The sequence below is a fragment of the Melospiza georgiana genome, chromosome 16, assembly GCF_028018845.1.
Source record: "Melospiza georgiana isolate bMelGeo1 chromosome 16, bMelGeo1.pri, whole genome shotgun sequence".
Taxonomy (NCBI): domain Eukaryota; kingdom Metazoa; phylum Chordata; class Aves; order Passeriformes; family Passerellidae; genus Melospiza; species Melospiza georgiana.
Window position 1 is genome coordinate 7,189,300 of NC_080445.1, and position 26,016 is coordinate 7,215,315.

At 41.1% G+C, this 26,016-nt stretch overlaps 1 protein-coding gene across 2 annotated transcripts in view; it reads right to left on the reverse strand.

Annotated features, from left to right (window-relative positions):
* Nucleotides 1–780: 780 nt before the first annotated feature.
* Nucleotides 781–26,016, reverse strand: part of OTOA (otoancorin) — a 32,382-nt gene continuing 7,146 nt past the window's right edge. The window contains exons 10-28 of one of the 2 annotated variants that reach the window (XM_058035695.1): nucleotides 25,862–26,001; nucleotides 23,329–23,452; nucleotides 22,755–22,970; nucleotides 22,079–22,246; nucleotides 21,639–21,779; nucleotides 21,001–21,056; nucleotides 20,561–20,678; nucleotides 19,969–20,042; nucleotides 18,574–18,709; nucleotides 17,527–17,717; nucleotides 16,008–16,101; nucleotides 14,764–14,893; nucleotides 11,300–11,487; nucleotides 7,519–7,674; nucleotides 5,976–6,118; nucleotides 5,448–5,584; nucleotides 4,418–4,515; nucleotides 2,389–2,581; nucleotides 781–860 (exon numbers count right to left, since the gene is read on the reverse strand). In XM_058035695.1, coding sequence (XP_057891678.1) covers nucleotides 793–860; nucleotides 2,389–2,581; nucleotides 4,418–4,515; nucleotides 5,448–5,584; nucleotides 5,976–6,118; nucleotides 7,519–7,674; nucleotides 11,300–11,487; nucleotides 14,764–14,893; nucleotides 16,008–16,101; nucleotides 17,527–17,717; nucleotides 18,574–18,709; nucleotides 19,969–20,042; nucleotides 20,561–20,678; nucleotides 21,001–21,056; nucleotides 21,639–21,779; nucleotides 22,079–22,246; nucleotides 22,755–22,970; nucleotides 23,329–23,452; nucleotides 25,862–26,001 — 2,571 coding nt within the window. In that variant the 3' untranslated portion in view covers nucleotides 781–792. Of the gene's footprint in view, nucleotides 861–1,364; nucleotides 1,402–2,384; nucleotides 2,582–4,417; nucleotides 4,516–5,447; nucleotides 5,585–5,975; nucleotides 6,119–7,518; nucleotides 7,675–11,299; nucleotides 11,488–14,763; nucleotides 14,894–16,007; nucleotides 16,102–17,526; nucleotides 17,718–18,573; nucleotides 18,710–19,968; nucleotides 20,043–20,560; nucleotides 20,679–21,000; nucleotides 21,057–21,638; nucleotides 21,780–22,078; nucleotides 22,247–22,754; nucleotides 22,971–23,328; nucleotides 23,453–25,861; nucleotides 26,002–26,016 lie in introns of those variants that run through there. The other variant, XM_058035696.1, reaches the window with a different exon arrangement.

A 26,016-nucleotide genomic window follows, 5' to 3' on the forward strand; every position in this document is an offset into this window, starting at 1 on the left:
CAAATAAGCCATTTCCAGTTTTTAAACTCCAAGAATTTGCAGGGATACTGTGATACTTGTTAATGGCAAAGCTATGGAAAGGAGATAGTTCTCATAATGATGGCAGAAGAGAGGGTCTTGCTTGTAAGAATTTAACCACTCTGCACTCAGAATTCTCAGAGCCTCTTGATTCTACTGTTCAAGCTGAGCTGACACTCTTTCATCTCTAGCATCTCTGTTGTAAGCTCCAGGACACTGAAAATCAAAGCAAAGAAAAACACTAAGTCTTTTGACAGGCCTTGTTTTGCAATCTTAAAGACTAAGTAGAATACTTAAGCATTTACTTTGCCTAACTGGAGTCTAAACTTCAAGTCCACCAGTGCTCTTATTAAATATTAGCCTGTCAAAATGTTAAAATCCAGTGAACGTTAATGGCAGTACTCTACCAAATAGAATTGTTTGTGGATAAAATCTTATAAATAGCCTGGAACAGGCAAAACACAGAGTAAAACCAAGAACATGTTCCAAGTAACAATGCAGTAATTGATTGGTGTTACACGGAGTTTTAAATATACCTTTGTTATGTTTGGCTTTACAATGAAGATAAGATAAAGTGTTTTCCCCTTGATTAGATTCAGAGATAGTCTAGCCAAGGTACAAGACACCTTTTAATACAGAAAAATTATTCAAGAATTGTTATCTTTGTATTCAAAGCAGGAAGGGGATCCCACAGTCCTTCTTCCCTGCTACAGGTGATCTGTGCTTCTGTTATAAAGTTACCTCTAACTGAAAATATAACTTACCTCTGAGGGTTCAGAAAGGCAGGTGCAGTGTAAACACAGCACACAGCCAGATGCCAAAGCCTCTCAAACAGGGAGCACCTGGAAAGCAGAAGGTTTTATTGCTCAGTGTCACGCTACAGCTCAGGACTAGAAGTCTTATCTACACCACCCCAAAGAGGTGCAGAAAATTGCAACAATTGAATCCTAATTACATTCAGCTCTCCAGAGATGTCACTTCCAATTTAACACACAGAGCTCCAAAGAGAAGCATTTCATAGGGAGACAGGAACAATGGACAAGAAGCTCAACTACTCAGGTGATCTTTACCCGGAAACCTCCTCCCTTTGGCAGATCTCCAGAAGGAACAGGTCATATGTGAGAGGGAGCTGGGCTAAGAGCACTCCCCAGGTGCTTCTGGGAAGGCCTACTCTAATTCCAGCAAGGGCATCATAGCAATTTAGCTCCCTTTACTCCTATTTCAGCACTTCAGATTCCCTCTCTCTCCTCCAACAGCTTGTGTCTTGCTGATGTCACTGCAAACAACAATATTTGCTACTGATAGGGATAAACTCTCAACATTGTCTTGACTGTGTGCAAACTCTCTCACTGTAACACATCCACTGACACTGCCCAGTATAAACTGAAATGTGAAGAAGTAAAAGATTAAAACACTAAAGCAGAGGTACTAATAGGCTTTATTTCCAAATAGGATGGGAATGGCAGGAAAAACTATTCAATGGCCCTAAAGTCTGGATAAAGATACTAATCCACCTCAGTACTACCTCCTTTCCCACTTGCAGCTCTGCAAACAACATTCTGCTGCACATAAAGGCTCTGACCTGAAGGTCCAGAGATGGAGACCCTTGCCTTACATTCAGGCAAAGAATATGGGAAAGAAGGAGAGGGAAAAGCTCACTGTTTCACACTACCTTTTACACAAGCTAGTGCTTAGCACAGTACAATGCTACTAGACAGCTGCTAATGCCATCTGACAGTCTTCCTCCATTACCTCTTGCTGTGGGTAAATCCAACATCCTCCTGGCTGTTTGTCTTGGGCAGGGATGTGATTTGAGGCATGATTTTAGAAGCTGATTAGTAAATTCACTGTAACCCACCTCAGAATAGAGGCCTGACCCTGGTGTGTGCTGTGAGACCTCACACCCAGCTGGTGTGTGTCCCTCCCTAGGCAGGAGCAGGGAGGACCCCACTGGTGTGTGTCCCTTCCTAGGCAGGAGCAGGGAGGACTCCACTGGTGTGTGTCCCTTCCTAGGCAGGAGCAGGGAGGAGCCCACTGGTGTGTGTCCCTGCTAGGCAGGAGCAGGGAGGACTCCACTGGTGTGTGTCCCTTCCTAGGCAGGAGCAGGGAGGAGCCCACTGGTGTGTGTCCCTGCTAGGAAGGAGCAGGGAGGACTCCACTGGTGTGTGTCTCTCCCTAGGCAGGAGCAGGGAGGACCCCACTGGTGTGTGTCCCTTCCTAGGCAGGAGCAGGGAGGACTCCATTGGTGTGTGTCCCTGCTAGGCAGGAGCAGGGAGGACTCCACTGGTGTGTGTCCCTGCTAGGCAGGAGCAGGGAGGACCCCACTGGTGTGTGTCCCTGCTAGGCAGGAGCAGGGAGGACCCCACTCACCGCTGGGAGCTGGGCTTTGTCCCTCCTGGGGAGCTCCTGCCGTGCTCTGTGTCCCTGGGCTGCTGCTCCTGGCTCCCTCCAGTGCCAGCCCCAGGCTCTGGAGCTGTGCTGCATCCAGGTGCTCCCGCTGCCATCCTGTCACCACGGCGGCGTTCTCGGGGCCCAGGTTTGCTATTTGCTCTGGGGACAATGCCTGAGAGGAACAAAAGACAGAAAAATTGCTTTAGGCTGTCAATTATAGAAGGCAGGTAAGGAATCAGAAGTCAGCACTGCCTTGCATTTGGAATGAGGGACATTAGCCTTCAACATTGTGTTGCTATAAAAGAGCTCAATAGAGCTTAAAAGAATCCTCTGTATTCATTTGCTTCCCTGACCACTCATCTATCTGTCACCTTTCTCTTTGATGTTGGAAGCTGACAGCTTGAGAAGCTTTCTATGCCAGCACTGTATTGTACACTTCTTCAATACATTGTTGGAGTTTAATTTTCCAGCCATTTCTTTTCTGATTTGTTCAACCTCTTGTGTTTTCATTTATTTCCTCTTATTTCTGCTCCCAAGAAACCTCACTTGAACTTACATTTGACCTTTGATTATAGTTAGCAGTAGAGCAATGAGATGAAAAGACCCCATGCTTTAATCTTATTATTCAATTTTCTCTTTTAGATTGAAAATCTTCCCAGTTTGTTCATATTAAATTTAAAAATTAAACATGGCAATCATAATCTTACAGTAATTATCTTATATCATACAGCAATTAAGCAGTTTGTAAAGCCTGCATTATTGAGCAGGCTGGTTTGCTTTAGTTCTAGTTAACATTCTGCAGTCACAAGCATTTTAACCCTCCTACACAACAAGCCTTTTTTCTTGCAACAATTCTGCATCCAGGTTCTACTTTGGAAAGACAAAATTCCCTTTGCAAGTAGGTCAGATGATGGAGCAAACCCTTGCCCATTTTTCATTATCTACCAAATGGTGTGCTGGTTTAAACTCAGCAAACTCATGGAAATGCCTACAGGTTCAGACATTCTGAACTGAACATCTTCTTAACTCACTTGAAGTACATAATACAATGTAATTTTTCATAAATCAAAATCTGAATAATTTATACAGCTGCAAAATGAGGCCATAAAAAACCTGTGTAAAACCAAAGTCTTCTTTGAATCTTTCAAATACAGAAAACTCTTCCAAAGAGGTACCCTGCTTTTTGTTAATCACTTTTTGTAGTATCATTACTACTCTTGCTAACAAAAATGTTGTTTGTTAGGAATTCTACAAGATGATATAGAGCTGTTTTGCAAACAAATAGTTTCTGTAATGAGATTTTAGGCTTATCTGAACTCTCAGTGGTACTGTGCACAGTTAGTGCTCAAGGAATTTTTCCTTTTTATGGGAGCTGACACAGTTAACTCTGTTTAGCTCAATGTCCATAAGTACATTGCTTGCCTGAGCATCTGAAAGAGACCAGCCCAGGCAGAGTTTTAACCTTGTCACTAAGTCAAAGAAAGTCAGGGGCAATGATCTCAGGATCCCTGTTCTAATTTCTGGTCCACATTGAGTGCTGCTGTAATTAGATGTAATTCCTTTCTGATCTGTATCTGCCTGCACAATCTGTTTTTCAGCGCTAACTTGGGAGAATGGTGCCAGATTTTAGGTTAATAAAACAGCTCTTGCACACTCAACAGAGAAATCTGTAGCTATTACAGCATCCTCTCAAATGTTAATAAACAGAGACAAAAATCCAGATCTGAATCAAATGTTGAAAGATACAGTGTCTATTCCCTGTTTTGTGATACTTGCTATTTCTTTGGGATGCATTCTGAAGGATGAATAAAGCTTGTCTAACATGTTTCATGGGCATCACAAATACAGATGACACAGCTGAGAGTTAATGTTCCAGATCCTTGATGGTCTCTCACTTGACAGACCACAGAAATTTTTTTCCAAAATCTATAAATCAGTGCTGCAGTTTATTTATACCAGAGTAAAAACAATAGAAATTTAGTAACTTCTTCAATAATCAAGCTCTTACTTGGAAAATTTCAGGAGGTATATGTCTTACTGCTGCTGGCTGGATATATGGCATCAAGCTTTTATCAATGGCTTTTAATTCATCCTCATTCAAACCACCTAAAAACCCACAGAATAGAAAAAAAACTCAATTAATGTTATTTTTATTAAATTTATTTTTAAGGTAATATAAACTTAAAGCACTTGTCTAATAAATGGTTTATTCCAGGTTGTTATATAGAGAGATGCTGGTTCTTTCTGTTTTGATTCTTTCATTATATTTCAGCATTACAAATTCTCTAACCTTAGCCATTGACATGGAATGTACTCTACCTGAATTACTTTATCTTGGAAAAGTAAATTATAAAAGCCTATAAAATCATAAGCAATGTTATCAAGGAATGCTCATTCACAGTCTCTTCTGATCCATGTTAGGGAAAATAATCATGCAGTAGGAGTGACTTCCTCAGGTGGGGAATCATTGCCACAGGCATTGGGGATGCTAAAAATTCTGAGAGCTCAATGTGCAGTTAAATGGTAAGAGGGAAACAAATCCAGGAACAAAACTGGGAGTGACCTCTGGCTCAGGAGGTCTCAGAGGCTGCAAGAGCCCTCTGGAGAAGTATCTGGAGAAGCATCACTCCAGGCCAGCCCTGCCCTTGAGCTCCTTCCTGGGCAGCCCATTCTTTCCAGGCAGGATCTCTGGGCAGCCAGAGCCAGCTCCTCCCAGGACAGCCTGGCTCACAAAGAGTGACTGGGGCTGGAATCCTGAGAGGTTTTGCCCTCCTTGATTTACCCTTTCCAAATTACAGGACCCAAGTAACTTCAGGCTGTGCTTCCCAAGGTCAGTTTGAGCAGCTTTACAGAACCTTACAGAGAATCCCATGACTTCTCCTCAGTGCTTTTGAAATTGCTGGATGCCTGTCCCTGCAGGTGATTCCCCTCTGGAAGGAATGTCTTTTGCCAGTCTGCAAAAATCCCCAGTTAGGTGAACCCATCTCTTAATAGCAATGCTTCACAAACATCACCATCTGGAGCTGTAGCTTTGTTACCTGCTATAGTACCAATTTCCTGTAAAACAGAGCCATTCCAGCTGGGAGCAGCCCCAAACACAGATTCTGTCATCTTCTTAAACTGCCTCAGAACAGGGGTGCTACAGAACAACAGCCCAATTCTTGCAATTGCAGCACTGCAAAAGGCAACAAGGGCATCATTACAAGCTGCATTTACATGGGGTACTAAATAGGCCTGGAATATACTTAAGCCTGCTGTAAGAAGACTGCAAAACCCATTTTCAATTTAAAATATATGTGCACAAATTGCATACAAATATTTCAGGTTTTAAGCAAAAACCCGTATTTCTTGATGCAATACTTAAATGGTGGGATACAAATGGTAGAGGAAAACTATAAAAGAACACACTTTAAACAACTGCTGCATGCCTTCTGCTTTTCTAAAAGCATTTAAAATGTAAAAAGGTGTCCTTTAGGCTCTGAAAATCTTGATTGAACAAAAATGGCACAACATATTTTATCAATAGAGCTACTGATAAATATTTCATTAGATATAAAATGCAGTACCTGAATTCAGCAGTCCTTATGGATGTGATTTCTGTGGAGTTCAAAGTACAGAGAACAGCTCCTAATCCAACTAAATCAAAACTTTTTAATGTGCTGATGGTCTGGCCAGAGTCATCTAGAAAACCTTGCAAAATAGCTCTTGCCTACAAAAGCAGTAAGATATTATGCATGAACACGGTAAATATAATTGAAAGGTTTGTTACTAGATGATTAAAATCTTACCAAAAGTGATGGAGCATAAATAAATATCCTGAGCCTCCCCAGTGTATGGTCATGGCCTTCAGGAGGAGCACTGTCACCACCTACATGTGACACTAAACCAGGGCACTGTTACCCAACCACCTGCTAAATGCAAATGGTGTGAAAAACACTCTGTACTTCTGGCAGGTCACAGGGAAAGTCTTCACCACAAGAAATGGTGCTGGATTGCCTCACAGGATCACTTACATTGCTACAAGAAAACATTAAATACCTAAGGGGATCAATATGTAATTTTGTTATTTTAATACTCAGGAAGACTTGCCTTATTTAAGTGCCATAGATGAGTGGTGACCTCTGTCAAGGATTAATTTTCAGATATGAATGGGATATTGGTACCAAAGTGCCTTTGCAAACCAAAGTAATTTAGGATGGTGCTTATTTCAAACTAATCCTTTAAAAACTGAGCCCATCTCAAGCATGTCACCAAGGCATCCTCCAAAGCCAGTGAAAGAAATAATCATCTTCCAAGATTTCCTAATGTATCCACAATGCTGAGCTTCAAATAACTAGCTTAACTAGCTGCCACAGTTTTAAGACAACTGAAATTCAGCAGGATGAATCCCTATTAACTAACTACTCTTACTGACAGCAGGAAACCTCAAAAGCAAACTGGTTCTGTATAAAATCCTCCCAAGTGCCTCCTTCTTATGGTGCCCTTCAGAACATGAATTTATTAAACAGATCTGTGATATTCTGCCAGAACTGCCACCATGCCAGCAGCTGTGCAGTCACAGAGCCCTGAAAGGCCACAGAGTCAGAAATATGCTGCTAATTCCATATATAAATAAAAGTTTTAAACTCTTATTATGAAAGTCCCATTGACATAACTAGAAGTTATTCAAGGAAAGGAACATGAGAGGAGTGTATCTGCTAATAAAGGGCTTCTATGGAAGCTGGGGTTGGGGACACTGCCTAGTCTGTGATTGTCCTTAGGAAGGACCAGTACCCCCACCAGTAGTGTCTATTCCAGTGTCTATTCCAGTGTGAGAGGAGCTGCTCACCTGCTTCCACTGCTTAGTGGACAAGTGCTAAAGAACACACTCATCCCCACCCCAATTAATGATTGATGCTGCCTTGGCCACGTCCCCAGGGAAGCCCCAGCCAGGCACACACCAGTGCTGACCTTGTGGCCACTTTCACTGGGGTCAGAGTGCAGAAAAGCAGCAGAGACTAGTGTGGGTCTCTGGATCTATTTTCTAGGCAGTTCCAGGACCTGAGTCCCAAAGGGCATGAGTGCAGAGCCTTTCACCAGGAGTACATTCAGGAGCTCCCTCTCACTCACCTGGGTAAGAGTCCACCCTGTTTGCTGGGTAAGAGCAGACACGGTGTCGATGGAGCTCAGGTCCAGCTCTGGGATCTCCTGGGCACTGAGTGCCAGAGCAATGCGGCCCAGGGAGATGATCTGGTAACTCCTCCAGTCTGGCAGCAACCCCCAAACCTTTAGATGAGAGCCATTAATATCTGTCAGGTCATTATGACTCCCTCTCTATACATCATTCTCAAATCCTTTGGTTCAAGTGTCCTAAAGTCTGAATATTCCTCTTTGCACACAAAAAGCAGAGCTTAGGTATTGTGAAAGTGTTTGAGGTTCTACACCAATAATGATTAGTTCATCTAAAATACTGCAATTTTTACAGCTTGGACTTGTTGATGAGTCAGAATATGAACTGCTGGAAGTGTGGCTGTAGGAGCAAAATCACTAAGAACAATAAAAATGGGAATCTGTGCCTAGATCCACACTGTTATACTGCCAAGAAAGCAGCACCTGCACAACCCAGGCTTCTTCCCAGCTGCAATTGCTCCAGGGGACTGACTTTAAGTTGCTTTTGTGACAAGTCACCCTGGTTCAGTCACTGACAAGGAAAGACAAAGTAGAGAATCAAGTAATACAGACAAAGAACCAGTTCCAAAAGTCCTGATTTCTAGATTGTGTTCATACAATGTTAAAATAAAAAATAAATTCAAAGCATTTGTACAGATACAGTTAAATTTGTAAAGCTTTGTAAAAAACCCAAGGAAATAAGCAGGGGCTCTTCTAAACCAGTACCAATGTATTTAAACTGACAACTTCCCCTGCTTTTAACTTTATTTGTTGCAGTGATTGAAAAGCTGTCACTGAACAGCCTGAAGGAAATTTTGATATAAGGAAAAGTTCTGCCTGAGTAAAGAATAATAAAAGTCCATCAAGAGCTGAATTTTCAGAGACCAGAACTATCAATTACATTTCCTTGACAACAGCAGAAGACTGTAGACAGTGGTCAGTACTTCCCCAGACGTGGCCAATTGCCTTTACAGAAAAAGACACTGGGTTTTGGCTGGAGGAAGAGACTTGAACAAGCCAGGCACACATTTTAAAAAAATGCTCACTTTAAAGCTCTCATGTACTTCAGCAACTCTGCTTTGTGTCAGTGAATACATGACAGGTTTCTAGTATAACATCATGCTGCTAACAGCACCTGGAAAATTAAAACTAAAAGCTCAGGGCTGGACTACCATCTGAGTCAGGAAAATATTTACTCCATTTTTGAGATAGCTACAATTTCAGTTTTGTTCAAAAAGTTAGAAAGGACAAAACTATTAGGGACTTGCTGAAGAGCATCTCTGCAGTTGCCTACTAAATAGTGTTTGCACCATCAGATAGACATGGAGCTGCACAACCTCCAGAAAATATCAAAGTAGAGCTCAGGAATCTGGATGTGTGAAATTAGGTACTCCTTACACAGAGCTGCAGGCTCTCTGCTGTGCACATCCAGCACAGAGCAGCCTCAGCTGCCAGGATGCTTTTCCCACCTATGACCCTCAGGTTAAGGATTTGTTTAAGAGATGCATTGCTGGATTTGTACCTCCCAACTGAGTTTCCACCAGATCTTTTATGTTGGTTTTACAATGTCATAAAGGGTCTAAGTCTGGGAAATGTCAATCTTTTCCAAAGCAAATAGATAGTAAAAAGTCTTAGCCCAATTTTAAAGCTTTTAATTCTCTAGCTTAAGAGATCCATGAAACACATGCAGGCAAAAATGCCAAGTGTCTGTTTCCTGATCTAGGCCATAAAGTACAGAATTTGAAGTACTTCATAAATAGTATTATCTGACAGGGGTGGGTGAAATCTCAGGCAGAAGGATATAAATAACACAACACATGAAACTGAAACACTCCTTTGTCCTCATTCACCTAGAACTACAGATCCATACAGCTGTCACTGCTGCAGAGCTGGGAGACCTTCCACTTACAAGTGAGCTAAGCTTCTTATTTTCATTAAGATACAATCTGATAACTAGACTTTTTGAATTAGTTTGGAACAATGAGTAGTTGAGGCTTAATGAAACCTTTAATCAAAGATGTTAATAACATAACAGCATCTATGCATAACATTAGAAAGAGCTTTGCCTGTCCTGTCTCATTTCTCGTGCTTCATGCTCAGTGTAACACCACAATGCATTTTGAAATTAATATATAGGAAGTCTGTCTAGGAGAAATCTGCACAAACACTCACAGACAATATACTGCCATTCAGTGCACTACAGACCTGTGAGTCTTCGAATATAGCCAGAGATGTGAGTGTACCAACCTTGTTTGCAATTTCCTACAACTGATATCACTCTGTAAGTACACCAATATATTGCACTGCTGTAAAGAATAGCAGTTTTCACTATGGCAGGGGAGCACTGTTTTTATTTTCTTCTAGGATTACATTTTCCCCCCTTTTCCTACCCACCTGTGTCCATGCTGACAGAGGGAAGCTGACTTGGGAAGAATACATTTACTGCAGTTGTCCTGCTGCAACAAGGCAGCAGAGACACAACTGCAGAGGCACCATCTGCTTTCAGAAATCTGTGCAGAGCCACTTCTCTTCAAGCACCTGCAGTTCCACTGCTTTGAAAGCTGAGCTTCACTGCTAAAAATTAAACAGTTGGCCTTATTTACCCCAAATCCATGGTCAGCTCCACTACAGCTGCAGCTGCTGGTTTCAGGAGATGCTGCCCAGCCCATGTGGCCCCTGCTCCTGCTTTCCTCCAGAGGTCACAGCCCTCATGTCTCCAAGCCTCCTGCACTCTCTCCTGCTTGCTGCCAACTGCAACTTGTAGATGCTTTCCAACCTCATTCTGTCAGAATGATCTGATGGAACCTAAAAAGGACTTTTACATGTTGGATCATTTTGACAGAAGGGGATTACAGAGTGGCCATGCAGAGATGGAAGCAGAGAACAGATAACCTCCAGCAGATGCTGCTGACAGGAAGCTGAAGCCAGGCTGGGGCAGCACCCTCTTCACCTCTGAGTTTTCTGCAACCAGAACAATTTGTCTTGCTGCACCCTAAGGCCTTTTCTTGCTGAACTAAAAGTATGTTTGGGAATTTGCCCATTCTCTGGCAGTGCAGGCAACCACAAAGCAGCAAGAGGAGGTCACCCCAGGGAAAAGAGCAATAGCAACAACAGGCATGGAGCACTGTCTGATTTCTCTGCCAGCCCACTGTGTCTCAGGCAGGGCTGCCCAGAGCTCTGTTGGTGCCCCAGACCCAGGCACAGCACAGCCCTCTGTCCAACTGTGCTCCTGGTAAAGACAAAATGTAGGTGGGATTTTTCCTCCCTCAAATTTCCCACTGATGGGTCTGTCCCTGCCTGTGAGAAGGTGGAAAAAGCAGCTTTATTCAGCCAATAGCTGCCTTTCAGTCAGTTTGGGTTTACCCCACTGGAAGCTATATTTAGCATCCACGTAGACAGTTTAACATGCCAAGCTTAATTCTCAGCAGGGCAATCAACAGCCCCTAGCACTGCTTGCTGATTTTTCATTTGTGAAAGGAAAGTGAGAAGCAAGCAGAAAAGTAATTCAAAAGTAAAACCACTTCACTTTTCCAGCTGCCAATAGCTCAGAACTACTTGCCTGTTGACTCTAAAGCAAGGGCAGTAGTCTTCTATCACCACCTCACATTATTTTTCCAATAAACCATAGATATTCTTGTGGCAGTAGTGACATTGACATAGCACAGTTATTTTAGAACTGCATAGTTCAATAACACCTAATCAAATTACAGATTTAATTTTCCTTCACAGACAGGATAGTTACCTGCTTGGCTTTTTCCTTCAAGACAGTCAGCTGGGAGCTGTTAAAACCTGTGACACCTCCAAGAAGTTCCACATTTTTGTCAAAAGTCTCTGGATCCATGCATTTCAGTTCCTGAACTGACCAAAAGACATTTGCTTCTCCTAATTTAATGATTTCATTTGAAGAAGGAGCTCTGGTTCTCAGGCAATCTGAAAAAGGTCAAATAGTAAGAGTTTTCATCAAAGAGACAACAAAATAAATCAAAGCAATATTGATATTTAAGAGAGCAACCGACTATGAAAATTTACTGCTGCTGATGTGATATTGATAAATTAATTATTTTGTAATTGAAGAATTTAAAAAATAGTTCTATTATTAATGTTCTGGATATAAACTACCAGTATCTTGCAAGTTTCTTTGAAGTCTAATTCTCTAAAGGCACCAAAACCCAGGCAAGGGCTTGTTCTGAGTTTAAGCCACCATTTTCTGGGAGCCTTCATTCAACAGGAGTGAAATGCAAACGTTTGGGATGACCCTGGTGGAAATTCACCAAAAAGAGCTTCAGCTGAATAAACATCACATTCAAACATGGATCCAACTCAACAAGAATGTAACAGACAAGAGAGGTCCTTGCACTCTGCAATGCCTGATAGAGATACATGTCTTGTAAGACCTGCCTGACATTTAAACAAGGGGAAGACAAGCTGGATGTGTCAGAGAAGCACAGTGCTTGTTGGTTATGTCAAGTCTGTTGTTAAAATGTCAGGATCTAGAGAGGGCTGTACACTCATCACAGCACTGTTTGGACAGACAAACTGCCTTTAAAAATCTAATTTACAGTCAGGTTCCAGGCCTATGCATTATCAAACCAGACAGTTTCCATTGTGTGTTTTAACAAATCCTAGTCTTTGTTGACATAATCTACCTCTAATGTTGATGGAAAGCAGAAATCAGAATCCTAATGTGGTTGTTTACTGCTCCCTCTCCTGTCACTAATTTAGGAAAACCTTATTAAATAATTATCTAACCAAATAATCCCTACATGTCTTCGGACACAGTCATTACCAGTAAAAAGCATGAATTTCACAGATGCTGAGCCTCAGCTAAGCTCCCCCAGATAAATAAATTAAAGAGAGGATGTACAAAGTAGATTTGTACTTTGAAAGGAGGCAGAGGAGGGATTTATTTGCATCAAAGGAAGCTGCAGTAGTGGGTAGAACACTGAAAAGATTGAATCTGTTGAGCAAATGAAAATGCTGCTCAGCTTCCACCGTACCAGCTGATCTTCTGCTCTCCCTTTACCTCCCTCTTGTGAAGCTGCATTGTTTCCCTTTCCCCTGCTGCACAAGGTCAGCTTTTCTCATGTAAATACTGCCCATGCAGACAGGCACAGCTCCCTTCCCCAAGTCATGCAAACCTAAGACTAGGTGCCCTTGAAAGAAACCCATTGATTTTATAATTTTTAACACACCAGATACACTGATGCAATTAAAGAGGGAAACACTAATTAGATTTTTGACCTGATGCCACTTTGCTGTTCCTTTTGCTACAGATTTAATTTGATGAAAAACACACACACACATACATACATATATATATATATATATACACACATGTTATAACATTTCAGTGCTTGTGGTCACCTGAATTCTTTCTCCAGCACTGCCACTGCCCTCTGGTAGCATTTAGACACACAGCTCCCTAGTTTTTCTTTTCATGTTCCATCTTACCTTAAGCACCTTAAAACCTGTGCTTTTAATGTTGATATAGAGATAGATGCAAGAACTCTGTCACTGGTAATTGCTATTGTTACTTACATTAGCTCACAACAGGTCTGTGAGAAATGCAAATTATTATTGGTGGCATGAAAAGCTTCAATGCTATTCTGGAGTAATTTTCATAACATCCAATTTTTTAGTGATTTACAAATCAGTAATTAAACTTCATTCCTTACTGAAACCACTGTGTGAGTTGTGTGGAGCTGATTAGATTGTTTGGTAATGGAAGTTCAATACCATGTTTGGGCTGCAGAAGCATTTATGGAGTAGCACAAACAATCCTTCAACTTCTCATCTCCCAGATTCCCCCCAGCTGAGCTCATGCACCCCAAGGGAAGACTGAGGAGCCTCCTTGGCCTTGGAACCAAGTTATCCTCTGACAAAGACCCTCAGCTTTGCTGGCACTGCTCCTGCAATGCAGATGAGAGATCTCTGGACATGAGCTGGGCTGATTAGAGAAGTCTTTGGGATTCATGTAGATCCAGAGGCTTAAAAAAAGAACACTTAAGGACACAGGCATATTGAAATACCTGCTGCTGAACCTTCAGTCCTGTGGCCCATGTCTAAAGAAATATGGCTTGTGATCTGCTGATTTACTTGTTGAAGGAAGGGTGAATTTCATGCATACAGGTGAACTAACCCCCTGCTATTTCACCAGCTCAGTCCTGCTTTTTTTAGAGCCTGTGATGACTCCTCTGATCAACTGAGGTCATGTTTTGTTTCAGACTATGAAAAAACACAACCCTCAGAACTCCCTTCACTTCTCTCTGCCTATGAATACAGCACTGCAAGAGGAAAATTCATTTCCAGAGACACACAGTCATCATTCAGAGTTCCTGCCATACAAGCAGATGGATTTCCAGGGTGGCTCAGGGCTTGCTGAGAGCTTGAACCTCTATTCTGCTAGGCAGAGAACCAAGGGGGAGATTTTCAAAGACAAAGGCAGACAAGATCAAACTCCTGGAATATCTTTGGGTCTAAATTCCCATTGGTGTTTTTCAAAAGCTTCCCCCACAGCAGGATTATTTTCCATGGCACAGCTTACAAATTTTGCCTGGATAAATTTCAGATAAGAGAAGAATAGTTGTTATTATGATAATAGAATATAGTCAGAGTGTCTATCTGATATAAAGAAAATGATCTATTTGTCACCAGAGATTCTAATAGATTAGTTTGGTTGCTAATTAAAATACCTTTTAGGTGATTACAAACTTGTCCATTTGGACAGAAAAAAACAGTGCCACCATTGTGAGATTTAAGAACAGATCAGTCACCATATGCTCATGTCTGGCAAAGGATTAACTATGTGCAATCTTTTGGCACAATGGTAACTTGTCACCTTCACAGGTTTTTAATTCGAGGGGTTTCAATTAGATTATGAAGTAAAAATAAAATAATTAAAAATAAACAAATCCATCTAATTCAAATCATTCATCTTTTTCATTTGTGTACTTAGAAAGATTCCAGGAAATGCTTAATTATGCAATCCTGTAATGAAGGTTTCAGCAATTAGTGCATTATACAACTCTGATGAGCAGCAGAATGAAGACTCTCACTGTTTTATCCTGAAAATCTATAAGTGACTCAATACTTCCCTTTCATCATTGGGCCTCTCAGAATCATTTGATGACAAAGTGAGACAAAGTCTGTTTGAATTGCACCATCTCAGCCCCAAATGGCAGCAAAGGCCCCCAGTGCAATACTGACCAGCTCTGCTGAGGGACAGGAGAACTCTGCCAGTGCCATTGGAGACTGACTCAAACACAGCTGACAGGAGCTCTTCAGCTGAAGAAACTGGTCCAATTGTCTTTGCTATTTGTAAAATGATCTCTGGGAACTTCAAAAGGAAAGAAAGAATAAATAAGGCTTCTCTCCCTTTTAAAACAAATCAATTTGTAGAGAAAGTCTTGTGCAGACCTTAGCAAAGCAAAGGGGTTAGTGACAGTTCAGTCTTGTCCCATTGTGCAGATGTTTCAGAAAAGAGTAATTGGCTGCTACTGAAAGGTCATTGGAACACATTTGAGGGGGAAAAAATTAGGAACAAAGGAAATTCTGAGTGATTCTCCATCCTGTGTGCCCTCCCAGCTTCTGGCAACACCTGAGCACTGGCTGATTGGTGTCTGTGTCCAGCCCCTCCTGGAGCAGTGACTGCCACCATTTTAATTCAGGTTTCATTTCACTTGTCTTAAATTTGCCAGATAAGTACATGAATTGAGGATAGGGACCCAATTAAATGATGAGAAATAACTTTGACCTGTTTGCCTTCTTTAGGCTTTTCTGACCTTTCTCCTCCACCCTGCTAGACACCTTCCTCTCCTTTGAAGAGTTCTATTCTATCTTGTCAATTATAAGCATTATCTCCAGTGGAAAAGCTGCTGACTGTGCTCACATATTCTACTGAAGAATGAATCCCTCATTCCAGTATAGTTTACTCCTATGCATAAAAAATATAAGATTATATGAACTAAAGAGGGCAAGGAAATGACAAAGTGCAATGCTGAGGCCATCAGATATTGTTACTTGTGCTATGCTGACCCCAGGGCAAAGGGCACCATGAGTAAATGCTAATTTGATCAGTATGATCCCATTAATAACAGGATAAGAAACACAACTTTTATGGTTGGGAGGCAGAAGGATGGAGTAAAGAGCACTGCAAGGTGTAAAGTACTAAAAATGAGTCTGCATCACTCTAAATGCCCCTTTTTTCCCCTATGTGACAATGTACAATTGTCATTGTACACATGCAAGTAATTGTTTATAGCAACATTACTCTCAAGAAATCTCTTTGATGGAGCCAAGAATATGTGAAACATTAACACAGGGTTCCTTGACAAAAGAATTATTCACCTAGTTCAGCATTCAGGTGACATAATTTAGACTGTATTATGACATTCATAATTCCAAGTTCTAAAATTTATGTTAAAAATTAAATTTTTTTAATAAAAGCATACCTTTTCAACAAGGACATTTAATTCCTCTTTTGACAGCAGAACTATGAATGGTCCAACATCCAATGTTGCTTCTGCTGTCCAGTTGTTTGAGGGGCTGAAAAATATTTTGAAAAATTCTACTAATAAAGAACATTACAATAAAAATAATACTAAAACTTCAGTGGGTTTATGATACTTTATCATACAAGAAACAATTCTATGCCAATGTGATGATTCATTGTTACAAGCATCAGATTGCATTTTCTCATCTCTCTGGGCATAGGGCATTAGTGCAACTCACAATATAATCAGAAAAACCCTTCAAACATGGTGGTGATGGAGCTCTCCCTCAATAGTCAAGTGTTCTTAGCATTACAGTGTTTGAACAAGGGGAAATAATTCTTTCTTTGAAAGAAAATTTATCATTTTCTGTCAGTTCATATTGCAATAGTAGCCTGCAAAATGGTTATCAAAAGAGAAATAGAAACATCATCCAAATCTGACAAATGTCAGTCAACCCATTTGGTGGGTGACTTAATAAAGCACTTAGATAAGTTATTTTCAGCCTGACAGAGCCTACAGAAGAGTGTAGTGACAAATATGTTACTAGCTCATGTTTCCCACAAAGTATTTTAATTGCTTTGTTGCTCCACTATGAGGATGTTTAAATATCTTCAAAATTAAATAATATAAAATAACATAAAATCTTATTTAGCACAGTGTGCCACGATTCAATAAAACTGATTTGTATCAAGATCAATGCAGGGATGGGATCTGCTGGAAAATACAGCTATCAGCTATCCTAGCACAGAAAAATGCTGACTAGCAGGAAGCTGAACAGCATCTGATGTGATCAGGTGGGTCAAGTGACCCATTTTGGGTGAAGGGGTGGTTAGAAACTGTGCCACCAGTCTCCCTCTCCAAATGCATGACATTTCCAAGGGACAATGCAAGACAGAAACAGTATATTCTTGCCAGATAGAGGATGGCTTTGTTCTTGGCATGGTTGATACCAGTGAGGTTCCATTCACCCTCCTAATCTGAGTCCTTAGTGACATCCAACACTGCCCACTCTGCTGCTGCAGATGCTTGAACTTCACATCCCTCTGCTGCTTCTCTGCTCTCTCCTATTGCCACAGGTGCTTGCAGTCTTCTTTACTTGGCTTCTCTCACCAGCACAGCAAGCACCCCACTTCCATTTTCCCATTCTTTGTGTTTCTGCACCATTCTCTGCTTGTAACCCCTTTCTCCTGCCAGGCCAGTGAGTCTATTTGCCTGCCCCCATAAACATTACACTTTCTCTCCTTTTCCTCTGGGACTTAAGTCATGCAGGGTGTCCCCGGGGTTGTATTTTGTTCCACAGTTATCACATTACACACAAGAACAGAAATGTCATTCTAGTGGACAAGACTCTGAACTTGGGCAGTGACAGAAGCTGCTTTGTGCTGGTTTCACTGCAGTTCATCTGGGCAAAGCAAATGTTTGGTGTTTGCATGGCCTAAGCATCAGCATGACCACAGTGGTGTATCCAATACCTTACCCATATAACTGGAGGAGTTTGTATTTAATTTCAATCTTCTGCTCGTGGCTGAGCTGTTGGCAAAGTTTGAATTGATGCAGGGCTGCTGCCATTGCCTTCAGGGACATTCTGCCATGTAGAAAGGCTGGAGGTAAGTGGCAGATTAGATTTCCAAGGAGGTCAACATCATATTCATCAGCAATGGAGCTGTTCTGAAACAAGAAGCATTTGCCCTGTTGGCAGACCTGACTGGGCTCTTGCCCTGTACCACTCAGCTGCATCAAAACTCACTTGAGATGTAAGGAACAAAGACACAACAGTGTGCACTGGCAACTTAATCCACATTTTCTGCTGAGACTGCCTTGCATTTTTTGTTTTACCAACCCAACTGGTGATATTTCATAAGCACTTCTCAGAGCTTTCAGAATTCTTTATTCCATCCTGAATCACACATTAAGAATGTGACCACCCAGCACCTGCAGAGCTGGTGCAGCTCTGTCTGGCAGCACAGCCCTCATGTGGCCCCTTGCAGCAGAGGGGCCCCAAGCTCTTGCTGTTAGAGCTGAGCTCTAAGGGGTTTCTCAAGCAGCTGCCAAAACACTGGGGATTATTCAGCTGGTACTGTGTGCAAGGACAAAAATAGCCACAGCTACATCAAAGAACTAGTTTCCCCTAAAAACTGGTGAGTGCTGCAGCTCCCAGACAGCAGAAGTCACAAAATCCTCCTGGTACCAGCACCTCTCCCATGGAGCTCCCTGTGCCACAACAGCTCTGCTTGGGCTGGCACTGCTTGGAGCCAGGGGAACACTCCAGGTGCAAACTGGTCAGCTTCAGGCTGTCCTGGCCAGCAGTGACATTTCATGAGAACACTTTGGAACATCCATGCAGTCAAGGAAAATTGCTAAGCAAGCTATAAAAAGGTTTGCTTAAGGAGCAAACAATAAAATTAAAACAGTACATAAATCCCCCCAAAAATACAGATGGATGGGTGAAGAACTCATGTAGGTGGTGACTCTCTCCTCCTCCATGGTGTCTCCTCCTCTGCTGACCCCTCTCAGCCATACCCACCAGGCACTCCTGTACTTTTTGCAGGACAGCATCCCTCTTGTGAAGGCTTGGGTTCAGAAGGTCCATTCCAGTCTTGCCCACACGTTCAAGGAAAGGGACACACAAGGGGCCTGTAACGTACTCCAGGTACTCAGAACTGCAGAAAGAATTCAGGTGTCAGAATGCAAACCTGACCTTCATACACCCACAGCCACAGCCATGAAATCTGTGATGACAGAGATACTTAGAGACAAGGCTGGACTTCAAAATCATAAACCAGACAGGCCAAAAAAATAGTAATTAACCCTCAGCTTACTTCAATATCTGTCTTCTTCCAGTCCATCAGGACATGAAAAATGGCTAAGAATTATAAATAGCTGCAAGTGCATGAAAGTGCTCTGAGATGCTTTAACACCATATGAAACAACAGTTTACAGGTCAGAAGCTTTTCCCCTTTGCCCATTTTATTAGGAATTCTCTGATGAATGAAGATGGGGTGGGTGGCCAGAGTACCACAAATAGTTTTAGAGTAGGTTTTCTTTTTATCAAAATCCAAAAATCCTGCCAAATTAAAAAAAATAATGCTCTTCTCCACACAGAGTGCCAGACAACCTTTGCAAATAAAGCCACAGCCCACATCTGCCCAGGCCCAGTCTTGCCAGGGTCTGAAGGCAACAGCACCAGTGACTTCTGAGGGCCCTGAACAGCCAACATGCAATTGCTGCCAAATAACTGAGTGCTGCACTTTATGGGAAGCCTTGCATTGAAGTCTATTATTACTTTACAGTTGTTAAATAGAACAGGGCCTTTTGAAACTGAATACTTTTCTTATTTTTCAATTAAAAAATATTCCACCAAAAGAAGTGTTCTCAGTCCCTTTTATCCCCTTAGGCACATAGAAAGAAAGAGAGAAAGGGTAGAAGAGACAGAAAGAGAAAGTGAGAAAGGCACAAAGAAAGAAAGGAAGGAAGCAATTAACAAATTTTACAATTCAGGAGTTCTCATACATACACAAGTTTTTTTGGTTTTTTTTTTTTCAAAGGAAAAAAGCTGTCACTGAGAAGTTTTGCTAACTTACACAAATGTCTTGAAACACACTGGAATGTTTCCAACCATACAGAGCAATATGCTTCAGCAGTATCCAGTGGTTTTGTCTTATATATCCACTCTCAAAAAGACCCCAAAACAAATAAGCAAACCTAAACCAAATAAGCCTACCTAGGGAAAAAAGAATCCACCAAAACATACCATACTACAAGACACAAAGTATTACCAACTTTAACTTGAGACAGATTTTGCCTACAGTCAGTGACCATTTTTGATAAATCACCATTTATTTGAATCATCAGTTTCTTAGGACTGAAGGGATTCTTTGAAAAGTGCTCAGAAGTTAAGAAGGACTAAGATGTAACTCACGGAAGCGCCAGTAAGAGGAAGGGAGGAATGGATGCATTGGAGACTCTCCAAAATTTCCAAGCCAAACAATTAACCTAAAGGCAACAAAAATTTAGGCTCTTAAACCTCTAGCAGTTTTGAAGAAGAATAAAAAATATGGCTTGTTTATTGCAGCATATATAAAAATTAGCATATATAAGACTGTGCATATCATCTTCAGAGAGCATTTTTATCTGGCTTGTTTTAGTTTTCTTTCTGTAGACATCAGAGATGAAACATTATATATTTGGGAAAGTGAGAACATTTGTATGTTTCTGAAACTTCTATGTATTTCCAAACAGATTACTCATGAATTAACAAGTCAGAAGGGCTGTAGGAATTTCTTGCAATTTGTAAGTGGCAAATGAAATTGTCAAAATGAAGTATGATAACAGACAAATTCACACATAAGAGATTTAAATAAAATATGCTAACAGACAAGTTGAGACATGCAGGATCTTGAAAAAAATCCCAAAAAATCCAAAGACAAAATAGAATAAACCAAATTTTAATCTACCTAATTTGGATATTGGGTAGCATGTTTACGTACATAAAGTCTTTATTGTTTCTTTACCTGATATGGAGAAAGCAGATGAAGATTCATTTCAAAGAATTTAAAATTGTCTAAAAATATGTCTGTGTCCATACTTTCAAAGAGTTGACAAGTTACTCCTTTCACAAGCTGTCCTGTGCTGATAGGAAAGGAAAATTTCAATCTTATGAATATTTAAGGAGGATCTACTCCTTACTCCCCACAATCCCATCCTAAGACACAGTTTCTTCACCTCTCCCATTTCCTGTAATTAAAAGTAAAAATTCAAACAAATTGAAAAATATCAACAAAGCCTTAAAACACCCAAACCTCTGCAATGCTTTGAGCCTCATTTTGGTTTTGAAGACTCCTTTTGATAAGGAAGGTGAATTATCCTGTGGTATCCAGGAATGACTAAGCATAAGTTGCTCTCATCACAAAACTAGTCTTAAACCCCATTTCAAAAGAGATACAGTCCATACCTTAGAAGGTCAATAGGATGGTTTTCCTTGGACAGTAATTCATACAGATACAAAGCCTGAAAATAAAACCACCATAATTAAAGGTAACTTTAGTTAATCCAGTTGTAAGAGACAACAACTACTGCAAGGTTTTTGTACTCTGAGCTCTCTTATGTACGCTAAAGATACTTCTGTGGTCCACCTTGAGCAAACAAAAGGTTTGGCATCCAGTTTAGACGAATTTTTTCTTCACAAGACAAGCCATCACTGACTGGCATTATGGGATGATGCTAAACCTGCACATGGCCCACAGCTACTGAAAAACTTAGGGCTGAAGGGAGCTCTGGAGATCATCTGATCCAACCTTTCATCTCTCTGGACATTACATGCAAATGTATAATATGCAGTAGTGGAAAGAGACAATTTACATGGCAGAAACCTGGGGGCTTAAACTCAGCATATCAATGCTTCTTTTTCCATAGCAATGTCTCATTGTGCTGCCTGGGCTCTAAATGCCCTTTGGTGTTTATGTTGAGATAAAATTGGGGCAGTTCCTTCCTTTTACCTGTGTTCCTCGAACACAAATATATTACACCACTTTTCCAATTCTCCCATCACACTACATTGCAGTGGAATGGGAACTGCATAACAATTTTTACCTGGCTGCTTCTCAGTTCTTTTTCATTCAGCATTGCAGAATTATATCCAGTTTGCTTCCATAAACCAGAAAGAGAGACTTCTTTAAAGAAAGCTCCTTGTATATCTTTGACTGATGAAGAAAAATCTCCAGATGAAGCAATCTAAAAAGAGGAACATAAAAATACATGGCATTTCTGAACTGATGCTTAGATTTACAGGATTTGCCCTTCTTTCTATTCTGTGTAATATTTCTCTAAGAGGATAAAGGAAAAACAAGACAGTATTAAAACCACAATGAAATAAGCAAGAGAGAGCCTTCAAAATACACTTGGTGTTCAGAAAAATGGCAGTAGAACCATTAACCATTGAGTTAAAGGACATATCTTGGTTTAATTCATGCTGTACAGTTCTGGTCATGGTGCTCTTGGGCAGAGAGAACCTGGAGTTAATAATCAATCACCTTCCTGAGGATGCCCTGTTGCTGAGCAGGAGATAAGTCAGACAGGTACTGGGACGTTGTGCCTCGGATCATCTGAGCCAGCTCCCTGGGGCTCATGCTGTGCAGGGACCAGGTGCCAATCCCTGTCACCAAGGCACCCATTTGGCTCACGTTGTAAAAGGATAAAACCTGCAGGGAGAACAGCACAAGCAAACTGGAAGTTTTATTGAGACCAGCAGATGTATTTAAAAGCAAAAGTCAATGAAGTAAAACTGCTTAATAAATACTTAATATATTTATTTCCTGGGATACATTTTCTGTGTCTGTCCCATTGAACAAATGCCTGAAGTTTCTCAAAAGTTTTTTTTTTTTTCTGAAACTTCAACCAGGACCTGATTCCTTGCATTGCAGTATATTTCAATATACAGCCTGGGATTTCTGATCATACAAATTCTGCTTAGGGCAGTGACACAGACAAAATACAAATCTGCCAAATCCAAATATTCATTCTTTCTGTTACTAGAGAGCTACTTTGGGATGTACAATCTTGGATGCTTTTATTTGATTTAAACACATTTTTCAGGCCACCAACTAAATAGAATTCTTGCACTAAACTTTTCAAAATCTACAGTTATTGTTGAGAAGAAGCCATTTCACTTTTAAAAACAGAAGGTAGGAAAGCTGTTATCAGAGATACCTTTTCATAAGAGAGATATTTACTGGATAAAATCATAACTTGGCTCTTTGCCCACCCAGAGACTTGGTTTAATGTTGCAACAGCATTATGCACTGCTTCAGGTGACAGAGATTCCAGCTGACTTGAAGTTAGTCCAACCACAGCATCTGACAGAGTTCCAACGGTATCATTCAATGTCTGGTTTTGCATGGCAATGTTCAGGAGTTGAGATTTGAGCTAAATCAAACAAAAAGAGCAGATCAGAAATAAAAATCTGCCAAGAACCAATTTCCATTACTACCCAAAACATTAACTGGAATCTCTGGAATACGCATTGGCAAATATTACACACTTCATAAAATTTCAAAAATAGAAGCACAGTTGTGAAAGGTATATGAACAGGAATATGAAACAGAATGAGAAAAGGATAAGCACCCAAAATGGGTTTCTATTCTTTGCATTCTCAATAATTATTTTCCCTTATTTCTTAAGCCCCAGTAATTTTTCTCTCATTTCTTTCCTTATTTAAGAAGAACATCTTTCCTCCTCTGTTTACAGGGTTATGTTAGGCAAGAAGAACAAGTGTTGTACACACCTCATGAACCTTGGCCTGGAAACCTCTCAGCTGATTGCATTTAATCATTTGATGAAGTAGAGCCCGGGCCACAGCTGCATCCATCTGTTCCAGGTCATCATAAAAACAAACCAACAAACCCAGCCTATAGAGCAGAAACACATTAGCTCCCTTCTGACATAAAAGGTGTCACTGTTGGGCAATGGAAACACAGCTTGGTACCCTCTCCTGGTGATCACAGCTTGAGCCATTTCTGTTTGTCATGAGTGCCTCAACCTGCACTGGCCTTTGTACTCAGCTGAATCCTGCCTGGATTGTTTGTGCTTGAGGATTTACCTGTCCTGCTTCCATTTGTTCATGGCTGGATTGTCCCACTTCTGACTCCACTTCCCTCAACAGGATAATTTTGAAAATGATAGAGGGCTATGAATAAGTCTCTAGAAGGGGCTTGCTGAGTTCTTGTCTGGTTTGGTTGGATGTTTTGAACTCTAACTAATGCTTGGATTCCACATGCAACACAACCCATTTGTGTTTCAGAGCAGCAGCTGGGGCATGACATGGCCTCTTTATCATTTCAGGATTAAACAAAATCTGCTGTAATTCACATTAAACACAGGGCTGGCTGATGGATGGAGACCTGTCCAGTTCACCACTGCTCAGGAGAAAGCACACTGAGGCTCACTACCCACTGGTGCCAGCACAGCAGTCTGCAAGGCAGGGCTTTGAGCTGAGCTCATTTTCCTTCACGGTTCCCATGCCATAATATTTAAGTCAACATTTCCATTAACCTCTGTAAAGTGCAACCACAGCCATAGTTTTTGGAGAGGAGGAGTCACACCACCATGGGGAAGTGCCTGTTGCAGGTGTCCTTCTAGCTTAGACCTTGTGCTTATTTACTGCCTTTACCTGCAGCCCTGCCAAGAAAGAGCTCTGAATTGTGCATCACTATGTCTGGATTTTGAACTTGACAGTGATGAGGATGAACTGGTTTGTAGGAAGCCTGAGTCAATTCCTTTTCCCTGTAAAATCTCAGCCTTTGTTTTTATAATTTACAAAGAACAAGAACCTCAAAGATATGGCCAAAGCCCAGCTTTCCTGCTGCAGTCCCTGGTTTTTCACAGTTCAGTGAGACAGGCACAGGCAAAGTCTGGGCAGTAATGTCCAGATGTGAATCAAATCATCAGTGGACAATGCTGCAGCATGACCAGAAACTCAGTCAAATTCTGCAGCACAGAAAGGCTTTTAGTTCCTCCAGTCCCTCAACAACAACGTGCCAGCAATATAACAAAACACTGCTTCAGCAGCACATCTGAATTCATGGGAGATCATCAAACCAACACACAAATCAAAGAAACATCTATAAGAGCATTTTTATAACAAATAATTACATTCTGATGCATTATTGCATAGCCACCAAAAGCTCTTCATCTCCTTTGGGATTAGCAGAAATGAATAACACTACTACTTAAAAGTAAAAGTGCATTTAAATCAACAGTATGGTTAAAATGAGTAACATAAACTAAGTGTGTCGTAAAAATGGAATATATTAAGGATTATGGAGCATGACATTTCTCTCATCCATGAGAATGTGGCAGCTCTTGTGAGTGACAAAATAATTTTTAAGATTTCTGACATTGAAATTTAGAGCGTGGGCATAACTCTTCTCTCGCTTACTCCTCCGACAAGAGCAATGCTTCACGGAAGTCAGCGAGCTGCACTGCAGTAATGACAGCAGCTCTGAAGCCATAAAGCATATTCTCCATTAGTTTAAAACTCCAAGGTATCCCCCAAGGAGGCTACAAATAATTTCAGACAGCATTGTCTTGGGACTAAATACATCCATTGATATGACAATGTAAATGTAAATGTGGAGCACAGAGCTCTCTCGTGCTCGCTGCGTATTTATGAGTAACAGCAGTTTATTTTGGTTTTTTATTAGTGGTAAAGTTAGTTCAGTGCAGATTTGACAGCCCTGAAAATTCAGTTTCCTGCTTACACACCTAAAATCCAAACATATTTAAGCATGGCTCATCTCCACCCTGCAGGACAAAGAGGACAGCAGGGCAGGCTTTACACTGCTTCACTTTGTGGCTTCTCTGGTGACACCCACGTCAGCTTAAACCCACTTGCAGTCCTGATGGCAGGAGTTGAGATTTCCTCCTTCAATCCTAACTGTAAAATGATTTCCCCCAAACACCTCCATGTTCTGTGATTCCAGCAGCAAGGCAACTCATGTCCTGCTGTCCCAGTTTATTTTATTGCTCTGTGATGTGGTGGAGCTCTGCCTAGGTCCCCCAGATACTGCTGCAGCCTTCCTACAAATGCTACAGGCACCTCCTCACTGTGGAGCAGGAGACAAAGCATTAGCTAATTAGGCACACCTCCAAAAATTCATAAAGTAGCAATTCTTCACTGTTGCTAAACAGAGCTGGACTTCAGCCTAGATTTTTCCTCTGGAATGAAAAAGCTGTGCCACGCTATCAATTTCCATTTTCTCCTTAGTTAGTTGTTCCATCCACACACAGCCATAAAAGAAAAAGCAAAGCAGCCTTGCCTGTAGATAGTTGAAGTGTTCCTCATATCAAACCCTGAGGAGTTTATCCTTTCCAGGAGGGCCTGTGCAAGCCCTGGTGTGATATCATACACCGTGTCCAGCTGCTTTGTTGCGTTGTCGTAGCTGATGAACAGCCTGATCTGAGCAGCACAAAC